General features: G+C 38.9%; 2 protein-coding genes across 4 annotated transcripts; both read right to left on the bottom strand.

The window, feature by feature from the left end:
* Positions 1-1,665: 1,665 nt before the first annotated feature.
* On the bottom strand, positions 1,666-9,789 carry LOC115623839 (protein bride of sevenless). Of its 3 annotated transcripts, none has more exons than XM_030518380.1 (6): positions 9,765-9,789; positions 6,452-6,576; positions 4,149-4,634; positions 3,636-4,085; positions 2,125-3,575; positions 1,666-2,066 (listed from the first exon to the last, which is right to left on the bottom strand). In XM_030518380.1, the coding sequence occupies exons 2-6, from the start codon at positions 6,489-6,491 to the stop codon at positions 1,806-1,808; spliced, it is 2,688 nt and encodes an 895-aa protein (XP_030374240.1). In that variant the 5' UTR covers positions 6,492-6,576; positions 9,765-9,789; the 3' UTR covers positions 1,666-1,805. The 3 variants fall into 3 exon arrangements, with proteins under 3 accessions (XP_030374240.1, XP_030374242.1, XP_030374241.1); XM_030518382.1 differs by lacking the exon at positions 9,765-9,789 and adding an exon at positions 7,445-7,478; XM_030518381.1 differs by lacking the exon at positions 9,765-9,789 and adding an exon at positions 6,637-6,705.
* Positions 9,790-11,504: 1,715 nt separating this feature from the next.
* Positions 11,505-13,920, bottom strand: LOC115624005 (putative uncharacterized protein DDB_G0277255). The gene is made up of 3 exons (XM_030518576.1): positions 12,909-13,920; positions 12,714-12,837; positions 11,505-12,653 (listed from the first exon to the last, which is right to left on the bottom strand). Exons 1-3 carry the CDS (start codon positions 13,737-13,739, stop codon positions 11,830-11,832), a joined length of 1,779 nt encoding a protein of 592 aa, XP_030374436.1. The 5' UTR covers positions 13,740-13,920; the 3' UTR covers positions 11,505-11,829.
* Positions 13,921-17,893: the final 3,973 nt, after the last annotated feature.

Below are 17,893 nucleotides of genomic sequence, written 5' to 3' on the forward strand. Positions count from 1 at the left end.
GATGGTTTTGATTTTTCTTTTTACAGCATGACGAACGCACTTTAATGTGGTTTGTGGTATTACGGCTGTAAAGATTGAAGCACACTCGTAGATCTGGAGTAGCAAAAAAGCGGATGAGTGAGGAACCAACTTTTACAACCCAAAGGCTGGCACTGACGGAATGACGCACTCATGTACGTAAACTAATAATGGATCTAACAGTCATGTCGTCACAATGTTATGTTGAAATGCCAAAGGAGCCCCTTTTCCCTTTTACTCCTTACGAAAACTGCGCCGAAAGTTTCGCTATTTGACGTTTGGAGACGATGACGTCTTGTCAATAGTTGTCTTTTTTTTAAGACCGGCCCTCTCCCTAATCAACATTTTCTCTTTGACGGTATTGAAAGGAGCGTCTATTCACGACAGTATAAACATTCTCAAGGTCGCTCGATTTTTGTACAGCCGGTAACATATTCTTTTTTCTTTCCATAATAATATTTAATTATAGGTAAGTATTTTATATATAATTATATCGAAAGAGTGGATAAATGAATAATTTTTTTCATTCTGATTTCTTCGAAAGGGTGGATGTAAGTAGATGTATATTGGATACGTTTACGATACTAATAAGATCCTCGCTTTCAAACACATTTTATTATCTTACTGTTTTATTTTAACCTTAAAAATATTTTTCAACCTCTTATCTTTTTTCTAACTTATCCTTTTATTATATCCAAACGCTCCTTTGTTTCTTTTTAAAGAACCCACTGAAACGTCAGCTTTCGCGCGATGGATTTGGACGATCTAGCGAGAAATAACGAGAACGTAAGGATCTCTACGTTCTTATATGCAGACAGATAGACAGTTGAAGATCGATTCACGTCTCTTTTTAGATGATTAAAAAATAAACAGAATAAGTTCATAAGGAACCGTTATTCTGAAGGCGTGAATATAAATATGTTTTGTGGCAAAAGCGATTTCAGCTTAGAAAAAGTTGCGTACGAATTTCGAGCGAACAAAAAACGGAAATGCTTCTATCACAAAATTATTTTTGGGGAATGTGTGATACTAGGCTTAACATCGTAATGCGTAATTTATTGTGTAAAACTTGTGTTGCCTTTTGATAGGAGCTTCCTGGCTAGGAGGTGGGTAGGCTAAAGAGCTTTGTAAAGCTTTTCACTGCCTAGTGTGCTCTCAAACCATAATAAATGTATGATTAGTAGCCAAAATATAGGTCCGCTGATAAATTAGTTCAATTTTTAATTCATACTTCCTTTGAATTGCCTATGATGATTTTATGCTCGTGTCTATTAAAGAGGAAAATGTATCCTACGACAGTTTTAAAAAAGTCCTGCATATCATAACAAGTCGGAACGGAATGAAACTGTTTATAATCGAGATTTTTCGACCAAGATGTTTGTACTTGGTAGAATAATTTTCGAGTTAGCTGCACGTTTGTCCCTATTTGGTGTTAGTCAGGGTCAGTGAATCTTTACCTTTAGCATATAATTATATATTTATCTTTTATTATTTAATGTTTCAAATTTTAATTTATTTTCTTTTATCTTTTATTGCTTTTCTTTATCTCCACTTCTTTTTTGTTATGTCTAATAACGTATCGGACTACCCTCTGATGGGAATCGAGCATAAATAAAAGTCGATGGTTGAAATTAAAACTCTCAGCTTTATTGAATAAGTCTTAAGTGGCGTTTGATTTGTTTGCACAATTATTATTTTCATAAATTTGGTTCGGTAGTGTACGAATACCTCAAGTTCTTAGAGCTTTTTGACTAGAATGAAGATGGAAGTAGATGTCATTGCAACATTCAAAAGCGCGTTATTTTGCTATTGTCTGGGGAGGGCTGTGAGTGCAGCGATGTGACCGATGAATGGGAAGGACTTCGCTGCGGACGTGGTGGTGGCCGCTGTGGATTTATATTTGCATTGGCCTGTCGAAGATTGGCGAAGAATTGCTGTCGCCGAGGCCCTCCTCCGCGTAGAGGTAGTGTTGGAATTTCGCTGGGGGACTGATGCATTTCCTCCTGGGAGCAGTGACGCATGGCAGGATTCACGCATTCATAGACACTCTATCAAGCATATCATGGGTTAACATACATATGTATCAGCTTTTAGAAGATCACTTACCTGCTCCGAGGCGTATTGATTGTTCTGTGCAAAAGCCAGGGAGGTCAGCGAAGGCAAGGCCTGCGCAATATCCGAGCGCTCAATGCCACGCACAATGAGGAATGTGCGCGGTATGAGAATACCCACCAACACAGCCCAGCCCGTGGCCTGGAGACCTAAAGGTATTGCTGCGTCCCGCCATTCATCGCCGAACAGGGACAGCGTAAACCACACCAGCCAGATAATCACTATGAGGACTGCTCCGATGACAATTAAAATGCCCTCGCGATAGTTGCGCTGTGAGCGGTAAATGAAGGGTACTAGGCTAATCACGCAGCATAGTAAAATGAAGTCGTAGGCGAGAAGACCCCAAAGCCAATGTCCGTAGTAGATGCTCTCGCAGGACACGCTCTCTGAGGCCACTTGCATCACAACAAGCAATTGAATGGACATTCCCAGCTGGACGCAGACACTGAAAATACAGATGACCGTCTGAATATAGCCATTGACGTGTGACAGAAATCCGCCCTCGGAGCCGATGGAGGCGAGCATTACGGCACGGCACAGCAGCAATGAAAAGACGAAACAGTAGATGCATGTCATGCAAAAAACTCGAACGGCGCACAATGTGTTCAGCCTTTGGGCATCCTCGAAGGTCACATGCGAGTTAAGGTGCTCCCCCACATATTCCATAGAGAAGGGCACAAAGGAGCAGAACACGAGTATGAGGGAGAGGAGGAGCAAAATGGACGTCACGGGGTTGCCCTCGAAAACATCGCCAAGGGAGATGCGTACAACAATGAATACCAGAATGGCCAGCGTTGCAATGACGCCCAAAATGGCGGCCGTCATGCCCGTTGCCACCCAGGTGTCCAACTTTATACGCCAGAACATAACCGATTCGCCGTCGAACAGAAAGGGGTGCCGTCTATTATCGCCCGCACTGTACTGACAATTGAACACTTGGCCGAATTTGGTCTTCAGCTCCAGGCTGGTGTGATTGTCGCGGTTATAGTGGTAGTAGGTGGTCACATTTGTGACAAAATTCTGGGCTGCTATCTCTCGCAGGTCCATGCGCGTCTCGCCCGTAATAACATCGACGGTCTCCACCTTCTTCTGATACATTTGAAAGTTCATTGAGTTGGCCAGTTTACGCATTCTAAGCAGAGCTAGCAGCTCCCCGACTTCGTGTGTCTGGCGATAGTCTGAGCTGCGCCAGTCTTCGATAAAGTTGAGGAAATTAAAACAACTCTCAAAGACATAGAGGTCATCATCTCGCTTGCAGTGCTTCGCTAGGGAACTGCGTAACCAGCTCATGAGACCGACGACGGGACTGGCAAAGGACAGTACGCGTGCCGGAAAGACAACTTTTCCGATTAGGGCCTCATCAAGAGACGTGGGTGTAGGGTCCAGATCGATGGTGCGCAGCTCTATTTCATTCTCCATCAGTATGAACGATTTGTTGGGCAGTTCTGTGTTGAAGAGCAGGCTTATAAGTCTATTAGTATTTCAGAGAAATTCCCTCAACTTACCTGCCACGAAATCACGATCCGTTCGCTCCGTTGGCACCGCAAATATCGTGCCGTTCTCAATAAATTGATTGGCCAACTTGTTGCCAATAAATATGTATATATTTTCTTCGCTCTTGAAGTGCATCAGACACATATGCTCGTGTCGGACTGCCTCCATGAAGTCATTGTATATCTCCAAATTCTCGGTGAGTATTTCAACGGAAGCGATCTTCTCACCCCATGGCATTTGGTGGAGTAAATGAGCCACTTTGGGGAAGAGGAGGGCACGCGTGGACGGTATAGGCCAGATGTTGTACTCCAGCTCCTTAATAATATCCTCCATCCGCTTGTACAGATCAAAGTCTACAAATATTCCCAAAGCATGTCGGGTACACTGCTGCAGAAATTGCACCTCTTGTATAAGCAGATTCTCGGCCAGATTTTCGTTGTCGATCTCAATAGCGCGCAGTCCTAGAACCATACGAAACAACAGAATTATATTTGATTTAATCTTTTCAAGAGATTAAAGCTTACCTATTTCGAAGTCGGCTGCGATAAGATTTGCTTGATTCACTCGATTGATAACGAACAGTGCCGATGCAGGATCTGTGGTAAGGACGCTCAACATCACATCGCCCTCGATTATATGCATGAACTCGTGCTGCTGGCGTAGAATCTTCTCCTCGTCCACATTGGTTACGGTCACCTGGAGGCCATTGATGCAAATGTCGGGAACTAAGCTCCCGCTGCTCGTGTTGCTTCCGTCGGCGGTGGGAATAGCCTCAGTCGTCGATGATATTAAAGGCGCCAATTGAATTGTACTTGAGGATGATTCGATGGTACTATCACTAGTTGGAGCTGTTGTCGTAGAAGTCCCCGCCACTTCTCTTCGGGAGTTGCTAAGCATGACTGTGGGCTGCGGCTTCGTTATGCGCGGCAATGTAGTTTTTTTCGTCGGTGCCGTATCGGCGGCATGGCATATGGGAAGTGCAAGTAGGGTCAAGAGCAGATAATGAAGGACTGCAAATAATAGACAAAGGTTTGAAAAACGATCACATAATTTATTAATGTGAGCCAAAGGCTGCTAAAGGAGATTATTTGGAATGTACGAGTATGTGATGCAAGACCCTAGAAACTCTTCGCAATTGCCTGTCCTTTTCAAAAGCCAACAATTTACGAAAGTACAATACAATATAAGAATATATGAAAATTATGCCATTCTTTCTTTTGTTAATGAGCAATAAAATTCATTAGTGTATGTGATAGTTTTTCCTGGAGCGGTTCTGAAAAATTTGATCATAGATTACGACTAGATTCGTTTAGATTTCGATACACTATTGCTATTTCCCCTATTCTTGACAATTAGAAAAATTGTTTAAAAACAATTTACTGTATATACTTCCCAAAAAATGTATAAAGTAAATAATAAAAAGGCATCTTTTTCCGGAGTGACATTTAAATATTTATATAACTTAAAATAAACAATATTTAGGAAGCATAATGGTAAAACTATGTACATATACATATTATAAAAGTTGAGCATGGCACTCAGCTTTGTAAGAACTGCTTATCTGTAAAAAATGGGCTTAGTGGTTGATTAGAAAAATTAAATTTTAATTAATTGACGATTTTTGTCATCACTTCATCAACTTAAGCAAAACAAATTATTATAACCTAACTGTATTCCAAATTTTTGGTCGAATGAATTCATATTTTGAAGAAGCTCAATGGCATTTCTAGGAATTTATAGTAAAAGTAATGTTCGTTGAAACGCTGATCTTTGTTTTTAGTTCAACAACATTTTGGTCTACGCCCTTGTCCCACGACCTTTTTGAAAACTCGTATATAAAAAAGAAATGGAGATTATAAATCTGGTTCAATTGAGAGGGCTCGGAAAGAAAAATGATTACTATCCGGTATATCAGTTTTGTACCTATGTAAGTATAATACAATAATACTATCAATTCCAACCTTCCAACCCATTTTGAAGGAACATACAAGTACTATTCCACAAATTTTTTCATTTTTAAGAAGTGGGGAGAAGATTTCTCCATATAATGCGCTCTTCTAGATGTTCTGCCCAGTTATTTAATGCAATCCAAAAAAAAAAAAAAAAAAAAAAACTCTTCCTTTCTCGGACATAGGAGAATGCTGATTCAGAATATATATACTTTATGGGGTCGGAGATGCTTCCTTCTACATGTTACTTACTTTGCACAAGCCTAATATACCCTTTTTACCCTACGGGTACAAGGTATAAAAATAATCTTAATGACTATGATTAGATTACAACAATTACAGACTTACGTATTAAGCTTACTTAATATTTCTCATATTAATTTGATATAATTAAAATTATCAAAGATATATCATCAAGCTAATTATTCAAACCAATTTGATATTTTTGTTTAAGAAAACAAAAGAGAAATTTTATAAAATGTTCAAGAAAATATATATTTTGTATTATGGAGAAACCTTTTCTTATGTAAATTTGAGACTTTAGCCCTCATTACAAATTAGTAAGAGATGACTCCATTATGGGGTATGGATTTAAGAAATTAAAAGCTTCTGGCGGTAATTGAAGACATGACAGTGTACATTTCTATTTCAGAAAATATTTTCTATTTTTGAGATATAATTTCCTGATTTGTTCATTATTTTATAAAAAGAACACTTGTTATTACCTAGCAGTTTTTTTAAATAGTGGTAAATTTTAATGGTATTTCGGGCTGTTCCGAATTGAGTTTTTAGTGCCATATTTAAATTTAGCAGCAGGAGTTTGAAGTTCAAAGCTATTATTATTTATGCTACTTGTATGTTCTGCCTTTGAAACTCACCCGATTTTGGCGGCTTATGCGCGCAATTCATCCAAATCATGACGTATTATTCGATTTTATTGACACTTTTGAGTAAGTTATTGTTCCATCGAATGCATACTATAAGTATTTGTAAAAGTCTTGAGCTGCGAATGAAATAAATTACATGACAAATGAGGGCGAAATCAATACAAAGTCGCAGCTACAATTTTGTGTATTCAACTGGAATTTCACTTTTCCCAAGTTTCAGCAATGTTCCCAGTGCGGTGGTTCATTCAGCATTTGCCTTTGAGTTGCAGCTTGCTTTGGTTTTGCCGACGAGTGTGATGCACTTTAATCGCATTACAAATTGTCACACTAACACAGTACCGGACACTAACAAACGCACGCGGGCTATACACTTTTTGCCTCTCCGCCCCCTACCTCCTCCATGGAAGTAACGCGCAAATTATGTTTTTTTGTATATATGTATGTACATACATACATGTCTATTTCATATAGCACTTGTGATGCGCCACTAAGTTGATCGCATTAGGTGTAAACCAAAAATCAATAGGTTTTTGTGCGGAAATTATTACGTGGTCCGGTTCTATTCTTTCAAATAACATTATTTGAAATAGGAGGCTTTTGCCTATTTTTATTCGAAGTACATAATATTTATACTGGTTGCTGTCATGAAACATAAGCCGAACGCTTCACCGATTTTAGGGTCAATTTAACTCTGCACGTTGCTTTATATTTGGCCACTGAAGTGCGTCCGTTTGGCCAACATACATACATATGTATACTCGTATTCGTTTGGCCAACAAACAAATTTATGTTGTTTTTAGCAATCAATTAAATTACCGGTGTGTCAAGCACTCGTCGAGTTGGGCACAACAACAACAATAACAACTAATCTGCATCCAGGTGCGGCGCAGTCGGCGCGGGTGCAGCAATCGAAATGTGGCCGCGTCTCGGCCGCTATAGCTGATATATACCAATATATTGTTAACAATGAAATCATGTACTAACAGTTGTAGTTTTAGTTCGCGTATCGGTTTTCTTATTAGTGCTGTTACACTGGCACGCTGCACAGTGGTCACAATTCTCAATTTTGATGTGCAAGTCCGTTATTTTTTTTTTATCGATTACCGATAGCTTACTGAATTTGTTCATAACTTCTCACTTGTCATTATTCGCAGAAGAAATATGACGAAGTGAGGCAATATTATTTGTGAAGTTTATTTGTTATCCAAATTATAATCTGTCTGTCTGTCTGTTTCATGTGATCCGCACACATACTATACGATTCAACATTAAAATTTACATAGTGGTAAGCAATACTAAACAATTTAGTACATTTTTACACATTTGTAACGAGACATAGGATATGTTTGAAGAACACAGCTTCTTTAAATTTACATAAATCAATAAAGAGGTTTTGAAAACAGCTTGCATAAACCTAAAACCTACCTATCCCTAACATTATAATGTCTAAAAACAAAATTTATAATCATTTATTTGCTAAATAATAATTTACAGCAATTTCAGAAGCAAACACACCTAATTTTGTTTTTGCACGGTAGATTGGTTCCAGAAAAAGTCGTGTTTCAAAACAAAAACCGTGTAAAAAAAGAGATTGATCATATGTTTTTTAAATCATGCTAAATGGAATAATGTCGTGTATATAACATTTTTAATTTTCAAACCGTGTTTAATCAAAACAGCGTAAAAACAGAATTAGGTTAACTGCAAAAATCTGTGAAATGAACAAATACAGTGACTTCTGGCTAACATGGTTCTTTTACAGCGACTTTTTCATTTTCGATTGAAGCACACGAGTGTACAACTTCTTTATGAATGTCTCCACCGGAGCCAATTTCTCAGACATACTACTTTATTTAAAAAAGTAATGAAATACAGGTTTCCAAGGTTCAAAACACCTGTTCTTGTTGAAACACAAAAGAGTTGCAAATTTAATTAATACAATTCCGAAAATTGGTTAAAAGTTCTATGAATTTATGAATGTGTTGCTTAGGGCTTAGACGAACAAGAATTCGTCAGTCTAACTGTTATACTTTCCAAGGTTCAGATGGCCATGGCTATATCGACTAAATCGTCATAATAGTCAAGAATATACTTGTATATATAGTATCCTTCTGGATGTTACATACATACATTCCAGAGCATACATTCCAGAGTATAACTATAAATTTTTCACTGCAGCATTTATTTGATAAATTATTGCTCGGAAGAGTGTGGATAAGTGTGCGCTTTTGCCTGTGGATTCAATCATTTCGACCACTGTGCGCATACTATGCCATTAGACTGCATACATACATAATATATACTATATATGTATGTATGTATGTATGTATGTATGTATGTATGTAGCTACATTAATAGGCGTATGCGGATTTCTTTGCACCTGTTCCGTTTTTGTTTTGACGTGCTAGGCGGGGCGAGTGGTTGTTATGGAAATGCACTCAACGGAATTGTCACTCAAAACTTTATGTTTGGGCCCGAGTGGTAAAATAGTAATTTTTTGTATTTACGCGCAACCACTTTTTAGCGTTTTGGTGCTTGTGTCGCCACTGTTTCGAGCCAAATATTGGTCATCCTAATTACTCGCATAACTGCTTCGGAGTATTGAATGGGGCTTAAGTTTCGGGTTACAAACACAGGCGATGGTAATCGAGGCTAATTGGAATACGGACCCATATACGAGTATACATACATATATGTATGTATGTGTGTCCAAGTGCTGGCAATAGTCGCCGTCATGGCAACAACAAAATGCGTTTGTATAACAAACGTGCAAATAAGCGGCGAGAATGCAAAACAAATTTTCATTGACTATGCCTCCAAATGGACGGGCAAAGGCCAGAGGGAAAGCGTTGCAGTTTTCCGGGTTTTATTTTTCACAGAGTGCAGATGTAACAATTTTAATTAATGTCACAAACTAACTGACTTTCCTCTAGACAGACTAACTAGATTACATAAGTTTAGTTCAGCCACCAATTTAAAACGCAACGTCAATCTGATTTCATCAACTGCCGCACTGGAGTGCGAAATAGTCGGATGGACGAGTGTTCGGTTTAATTACAGGACCATTTAGGAGCCGATGTGGATATTTTTGGTCATGCTTTCCTCCCCATTCCTCACGGCAGCTTACATTTGGACGAAAGTGCATTGAAAATTTTCAATTTATTTTCCAATATTAATCTTTTGACAACTACCAGAACTGACCAGCCAGGACCGGAATTTCAGTATTCAAATAGTTTGCACTTTAATGGGCCACACACACACACACACAGAGAGAGAAACACACAGACACACTCGGAGCACAAACCGATGCGCTATCTTCACTGGGACAGGTCTTTGCAACGTGCACGCGTCAACTGTTGTATTGCTTTGGGCCGCTCTGAGCCGTAAGCCCATAAAAATGCAACCGCTTCGGGCTACGGCTGGGTCGGGGGTTGGTCGACTACAATTTTATTTTTATTGTTATGCCTTCATACGTACATAGACATACATACATACATACCTACGTACATACAAATTCCATGTATTAGTTAACATTACATAATTACCTATTTATATTTCTTGTGGGAACTTTTATGTGAAACCTTTATTTCCGAAATGTTCAGCTCTTTATATCAATCTGTGTTCTGTTCGAAGCCGTTGTAATATTGGAGATGTGGCTCCACTCATGTACACCTAGTTGGCTTAAAGTTGGGTTTGTTAATCCTATTTCCTTACCCAAGGCCGCAATACCTTATCAACCAAAAGCGGTTTTACTAAAAATTGTGAAAGGAACATTAGTGTAAAGGCATGTCCGAAAACGGCGCCAGATATTCTGCAAGCATCAAATATAGGCGCTTTTTTGACATATTCCGTAAGTAAGTAAGGTGAATTAAGTACTTCGTATTTGTTATAAATATATTGGTTCGCCAGCGTCGGGCACAGAGTCGACATTTTGTTTAACCTAAGCATGTCTTACTGCCAATTTAGAAGCTATACAAATATTTGTACAATCATAAAATTAGCGTATATGCAGGTCACTGGTAAAAGTAGGTTGGCTGAGAAGGATTCTACTACTAGGCGGCTACTAGTCTAATGGCTTAAATGTGTCGCATGCAGGCTGCAGCAGACGGAGTAGCCGTACACATTCCAATATTTCTGATATTGCACTATTCATATTACATATGGGTATTTAAGCCGATCAACAAGTAGTTTAAAAAAAAAATCCAAGTTGTTCTCGTTTTTGCAATAAGTCTAGATCAGACATATACTGGGTGGGTTGAAATGTAACCTCTTTGACCACCAGGATGTGCTGTTATCGCAAAAATGATTGTAGTCCATTCATATTTAGGTAGCCATTTTGAAATTCAGCGCGATATAGCCCTTAGTTTTTTTTATAGCTGATAGTTGTTGACCTGTTTGGCATCATGTTGAACATGGAAAAAACCGATTTTCGTTCTCTCATACAACATTATTTTTTGAGACGCAAAACAGCGAAGGAAACTAAATGAAAGTTGGATAAATATAATGGGGCTAATGCTCCTTCAGATTAAACTGTGAAATATTGGTTTCTTTCCGAAACTCCACTACCGATGAAGTGCGCAGTGGCAGGCCCTCCGATGCGGTTACACAGGAAAATGTCCAAGAAATACATGAAGCGGTGTTGGCTAACAGAAAAAAAAAGTGCGCGAGTAAATATGGTAAAATTTTCCCAATTTTCCTGCCAGGTCTTTATTCTTCATTTCGTACAAAAATCGTCAAAAGACGCTGCTCATAACTTCTTCTTAGAGTAGAACTTCTTTCTACCGGGGTATAATTTCACGAGAACAGCAATGTATCGTAGAAAGCCACTACGGCGAATATTGTGTAATTTTTAGTTCTTCTAAAATAACAACTGCCTTTTCGTTAGGTACACCTATGGCCTCAGCAAATTGGAGGTCTTTCGTGCATCTCTTCAATGATTTCATCCCAGTTTTTGAGATCAGATGTTTTTGAAGAAGTCATGTGATATAACTTTCTTGTAAACGATATTAACAAATTGGAAAACTAACTAAATAAAAGTCGAAAATTGTAACTTTGTCTGTGTATGTATTTGATTTGATTCTTCTGCGTTTTCCTGAGACAAACAGATTAATACATAAACCTAATTTGTCTGCATATGTGTTATTGGTGGTTATTGTTTTTCTTTTTGTCGCCTAATGTGTTGATGCCCAACACCTGCTAAGGGCTGAGCTGCTCTCGAATACTTGTGCTCTGCCAAATGAAGTATTGAGAACGAGAACCAGAAATTTGGGGGAATCCAAAAAATATCAAAATGAACGTAACAGCTTTGGGTGTCCCAGGAAAACTTGCAGTATGTGGCTCTTCAAGGTTTTAAACAATTTGTGTCACGTCTACTGTCCATCGCCAGCGCCTTTGTTTGTCAGCCGCTTGGCGGGCTTGCGGGCGGCACGCGCTGTCATTCCACCGCTCGGGAACTTCAAGTCACTGTCATCGCTGCGAGGCGACATTTCATCGGAGCTGAATTGGAAGTCATCAAGCTCAGTGTATGCTCCCTCATCCATGCTGTCGGCAGGGGTGGTGTCCAGATCCTGCTTCCCAGCCGCCGAGCCACGTGCCTTGGCTGGGCCGCCCACAGTCATCGGCTGGACGCCATTAGCTGCGTTAGTCACATTCGCGCCTGAACCCATGATCCCTTCCAGATTCGATAGGAGCTCCTTGGTACTGTATTGGCCTTGATCCACTTTCAGATCATTCAGTTGAATCTTCGTGCAAAAGCGTTGTATGTGTCCCAGCACTTCACGCATGTCCATTTCTGAGGATTTGATGCCAACGCTTTGACCCGACGATGACTTGTGTGGTTCAGTTGTCTGGTGCTGAGCTTTAGAAGTGCTGCGGCAAGCACAAGGATTCTGCACTTTGACGCAATCGTTAAGTTCGTTCTTGGAATTGTTGTTGCTACTGTGGTTGGGCTTGCTGCGACGCTCGCGATCTCCCAACATCTGCTGCCTCAAGTACTTTGCGGCATTCTTCATATTGTACCCGGTACCACCTTTATTGTTGTTGCCGCCCTCATTGGCCTGTGAGGTGGTAGCGTCGTCGGCAGTCGGTTTGCTGGTCAGCATGGCGTGGTGCTGGTAGAACATCTTGTCGTATTCGGACTTCATGCACAGGTAGCGGAAGTGTCGGGAATTCTCCTCACCGTAATGGACGACCTCTGCAGGGTTGGGTTCATTTTGGATGTAGGGCTCGATAAAGAGATTTCTGCAGGACTTACTGTTTGTGACGTGCTCTTCCAGTTTGTCCAGATGATCGTTGGTAAGTTTCAGTTCGCTCGAGATGCGATCCATTTTCATGCCCAAATCGCGAAAGTTGCGACAGAGGACGTCGGACACTGTGCTCTGGGAAGAGAAGCATTGGATTAGAAAGATGAGATTGAGGGAGGGGGGCGGTTAGCTGCTGGATCTCTTACACCTATGGCCGTCTGCACGGTCTGACGGATCAGTTCAAAAAACTCCTCGGGATCATCGTCTTTATCCTCCCTCACCTCATTGTCCGCCTGACTCACCTGCACGGTGCGTGGCCCCTCATGGGAATGTTGGTGCTGATGCTGGTGCTGGTGCGGGTGCTGATGACCCTTGTGATGGGCATGTCCATGCGCGTATTGCGATTGTTGCTGCTGGTGCAACTGATGCTGGAGTGGTTGGGCTTGGGGGTGTTGGTGGTTACGACGTGTGTGTGCGGGCACCACCAGCTCCTTGTCCGAGTAGTCGGTGCAGGTGTTGGTGCCCGTGTTGGTGTTTGCGTAAACCACGCGTTGCGCCATCGGCTTGTTATGCATGTGGCTGTGGAGCTCCTTCGATTTGGACATTGTCAGATTGTAGGCATTGTTGGCCGTCTTGCTCTCATTGCGCGTAAACAGCGACTTGGTCTGTGGTATTTGGCGCGCGCTGACCTTCCCGCCTCCCACAACCGCCCCTCGTCGAGTCATGGACATGTATGGAGCTGTTGTTGCCGTGCCCATGGAGCTCTGTGCTTGGGTTGCCATTGAACTGGATGCCGCCCGCATATTGGTCGCCGTTAGCGGCAGATTGGTTGTAATGTAATAGTCATTGGGCGTCACATAGCTGCGCTGTGTTCGCGATTCATTCCGATTGGAGACGCCTCCAATGGCACGCTCGGCTCGCATTGTTGCCGTCTTGGTGGTTGTGTGCGTGAGGGCCTGCGACTTGGCTGGGTGTATGGCATCTAGTTTTGTGCCATAGACCTCCTCAATTCCCTTGCGACGGTTCTGACGAACCATCCTCACCAGAACCTTATCTAAACGTTATACCCGATGCTTCAAATACTCACCAGAATGCCAGATTCCTATCTAACACCGTTGGCATATATACAATACTAATCCGGGGACTACAGTTCGCGTCTTAACTGTGTAAATTATACACTGAAATGTTAAAATATATAAAATTTGTTTTATTGTGTTATTTGAATGCTGTGTGACTGGAAATAGCTTTCTGGAAACTGTGACAAAGACGGAACAAAAATGACCTTGCCTACTCATTTTTTGCACATTTGTTGGACATTGAGTTAAATCACTTATAATTAGTAAGACTTATCTTTTTGTTGTCTTTTCGGTTAACAAGGAGAGGTATTTATAATCTAATCTATTATTAACTGAAGTTATCCTCAAGTTGCAAACTCTTTGACAACGGTATATTACTTTGAAGCTCTCAGGATACCAAGAAACTTGTAACTTGAGGTTGTTGAAGCAAGTGGAAGTTTATGGATGGCATTGTTGTCTGGCTCCAAAACAGCAATAGCCTTGAAAGAGTAAACAAATTATTACTTTCGGCTCAGAGGAAAATTGTCACATCATAGCGGATGTCTGAAAAAAATAGAATTGTGTTATTAATAAATGCGAAGATTCCAATTATTCTATTCATAAAAGGGAGTATTAAGTAAAAGTATTAAACTGGCTCACTTATCTCCACTAACAAATTAAAGTAATTGATTATGAAAGTAATTGGTTATGTTATTTATATTGCCAAATTATAAACATGTTGCCAATTCTTGAGTGTTAGAAAGAACTAAAAACCAGCTAGAAGGAGCTGAACAAATTATAATGCTTCTAGTTTAAGGTTGCCCTTTTCTTTTCATTGCTGAATTAAATGTTTGTCCCTTTCCGCTTCACCAACATTATAATCATTTCATATTTTCTGATACATATGTATTCTAAGATTCCAAATAATAGTTTTTAATATATATAAACTTTAGAAATTGCAGAAAAATTGCAAATGATCATCTGCTTTGATGGTGGATATCCCTTTTTAATCGAGTAATTATTCAGTAATCTTCAGCTTGTTTCTTGATTACTTTTTTTTTTATTTACACACCAAAAATTTGCTCATAAATTAGTGTATTTCCATTATTAGTTAGCAATAAAGAGTGCATGTTATAAGACCTTATCTACTAAGTTAGATTTAAATTCAAATATTTAACAAAAGCGGGGACATGTTTAGCAAAAACCCATGAGTTGATGCTACTTATAGGTCAATACTATATACAATTATGGCTCGAAATTTCTCTGTAATGTAATATACAATTCTTACAATTCTCAGTATACCCTTTCGCTCTTTAAAAACGACTAGTAATTTAGAATGAATTTCATCCAAAGTGGAAGATGCTATTGACCCAAGAACAATTTCGATTACCATTTTACCCCAATTGTGGAGGAACCGAGTAGGATGCCAGTGGAAATGGATTATTATTCAAATTCGGTACGTGCTGAATATTGTTGAGCTCGATCAATGATAGCCAGTCAAAGGCTCAAAATCATCAATGTATCAGAAAACTGCATTCTTATCCATAATAACATCTATTGACAGAATTTCTGTGGGCTAGTCGTTTATGGGACAGCGGTTCAAAAAGGACATGTGCGTATGTATATGCCTTGAAGCCAAAGGAAAAAGAAGTGGCATTGGCCACAACGTGTCCTCATATTGTGCTCATTATGCAAATTGCTCATACGACGTGTATTACATGGCAACTTTAAAGCGAGCTCATTGTCAAATACAGGGAGTACATTTAAGCAAGCTGTTGCACACACTATAGTTGTAAGCATTGTCAAACACACACAAAACATCACAAGGGTTCAAGTGTGTGGTGTTTTGTTTCTGTAATGAGAGCCGCAAATATGTAATATGTACATACGAGGGTATACGAGTGTTTATGGAAGCATAAGTAAAGGCCAGCCAAGAGATGCCGTCGACAGTGTACGCTTTGAAAACTTATGATTATGTCTGCTTGGCCGACTGTTCGCCTGCTGTTGACTGGCCTCTATGCTGCATTTGACCATTTTGTGGTTGCATGGATTTATTGCCTTGATGTGAATTTGTCAAGACCAACAATTGATGATGGCAGCTGCCTTACCACTTCAGTTGTGGTTCTCCTTTCTTAACTTATTTGTTTGTGTTTGTTAAGATTGTGTGCTGGCTTATTGCCTAAATACTTGTAGACTAAATAGATGCATCAAATAAATTTTAGCTGGCTAGTTATTTATGCTTGCTAGTACCTACCTCCAAGCAGATATATATATTTGTTAATTGAGTTAATTTTAAAAGAGAAAAACCTTTGCATGAAAATAACTTTATAAATTGAAAATACCCTTCAATCGACTGCTTTATAATAAGTTATACATATGTTGCTCCTAATTTTGTAGAGGGAATAACTAGATTTTTATGCATTAATTGATTATAAATTTTACCAAAAAAGTGTACAGTTTTAAGAACTGCAGCTAAGTACCTTCATGTACTATATAGCATTAAGAGATAGCCATATATTTTAGCAACGAAAAGTGTGTCGTATGATTTCAGAAAAAGGCGTTGAAATTTCAGAAACCAAAACAAAATGTTTCAAGTCAAACAAATGTTTATTGATTGACTACCAAACACAGCATAGACATCACAAAAACATAGTGCATGGAAATTGGTAATGGAAATATTTGAAAAAAAATTGGTTTCCTAAATGTGCGCGATTCGCTAATGGGGACAAAAGATTTACGTCAAAAGCCCGCACTACGCACTACGAAGAACAAATAAATGCACTACAAAAATATGTTCGGAGAACAAGAAAAATTGCCCATCAAATAAATTTGTAAAATATAAATGTACGATTTTTAAAATTTCTGGACGATAGCCAAACATGACAAGTTTCCATAACATTTGTGTAATAAATAAAATCAGTTGGCATGCGAAACAATAATTTGTCTTATTAATCGGCATGGTCAAGTTTAAGTTGAGTAATTTATTGAATTGTTTCATTTAATGTCAACTAAAAATTGTTTGAGGCACTTTTTATGTTAGAGACATATTTTCATACACGTGCCTAATTTTTGGGAATAAGTTGTTTCGAAAATTCTTGTTTTTACTTACATTTGATTTTAGCTAAACGTGTTTAAACGCAAAAGGACATGAAGTTGTGTTTAACCGCTCCTAAACTCCACTTCGTGGCATACATTTCGTGAAACTTTTTACGAATGATAAGAAAGCTCAGTTCTAACAATGTCTTGTGTGTAGAAAGCTTTTTTATAGGTAAGGCAACATGTTGCAATTGTCAGCTTTCTGCAGCACAACTACAATTAGCTTATAAACATTGCTTAGCCTTACGTTTAAGACAATCAAATTAATTTTGTTTATCTTTTTTTTATTGACAAAATATAAATTTAAAAGCTAAGATGGCCTAACTAAGCTTCCTACAAAACATTAAATAAGGCGAAATTTAATTAGCAACAATAATAGACCTAACAAACATCTGTTTTGTTATATAAGATGATCGCAATAAGAGGAAGTTTAAGGATATCGGATATTTCCGTAATTCTTTCAACTGAAATGTTTTAGTTTTTATTGTTTACTTTTAGGGTTTGCGCCCCATTTATTAGCCAACAGCTAATAATATGCAACTCTAAACGAACAACAGTAGATAAAACAGACCAGTCGCTGCGTGTCTGTGTGTCTCTTTTACTCCCTATTTTACCTCTATTTATAGACTGGAAGTTGCTGGCTTTTTATGTGCTTGCTATATCTGATGTACTCCGGGTACACCACAAAAGCCACACTTGCGCTTTGTATAGGGCTGGCGCACATTCAGTTGAATTCCATTCGTTTTATCCCTAAATTCATTTTTATCTATTTTGATGTAATTTTAATATTAAATTGCTTTAGTAGATGATCACCCTTATAAGTGAAGGAGAAATAATTTGTATCTATCCGAAAAGTGAAAATAGAATTGGTCAGCAGTGAATTAAATATATTTAAAATCGTTTTATTTGTGAGAAACTAAATAATGCAGTTACCGACAGAAAAAATCTGCGAATTGCGACAAATATCCTACTATACAAATATCTAATATTTGAAATAATTTGATGAAAATTGAACGGTAAATTTTTTGCGACAAATATCC

This window comes from Scaptodrosophila lebanonensis, unplaced genomic scaffold, assembly GCF_003285725.1.
Source record: "Scaptodrosophila lebanonensis strain 11010-0011.00,11010-0021.00 unplaced genomic scaffold, SlebRS2 tig00000053-arrow-pilon, whole genome shotgun sequence".
In the NCBI taxonomy this organism is placed as follows: Eukaryota; Metazoa; Arthropoda; class Insecta; order Diptera; family Drosophilidae; genus Scaptodrosophila; species Scaptodrosophila lebanonensis.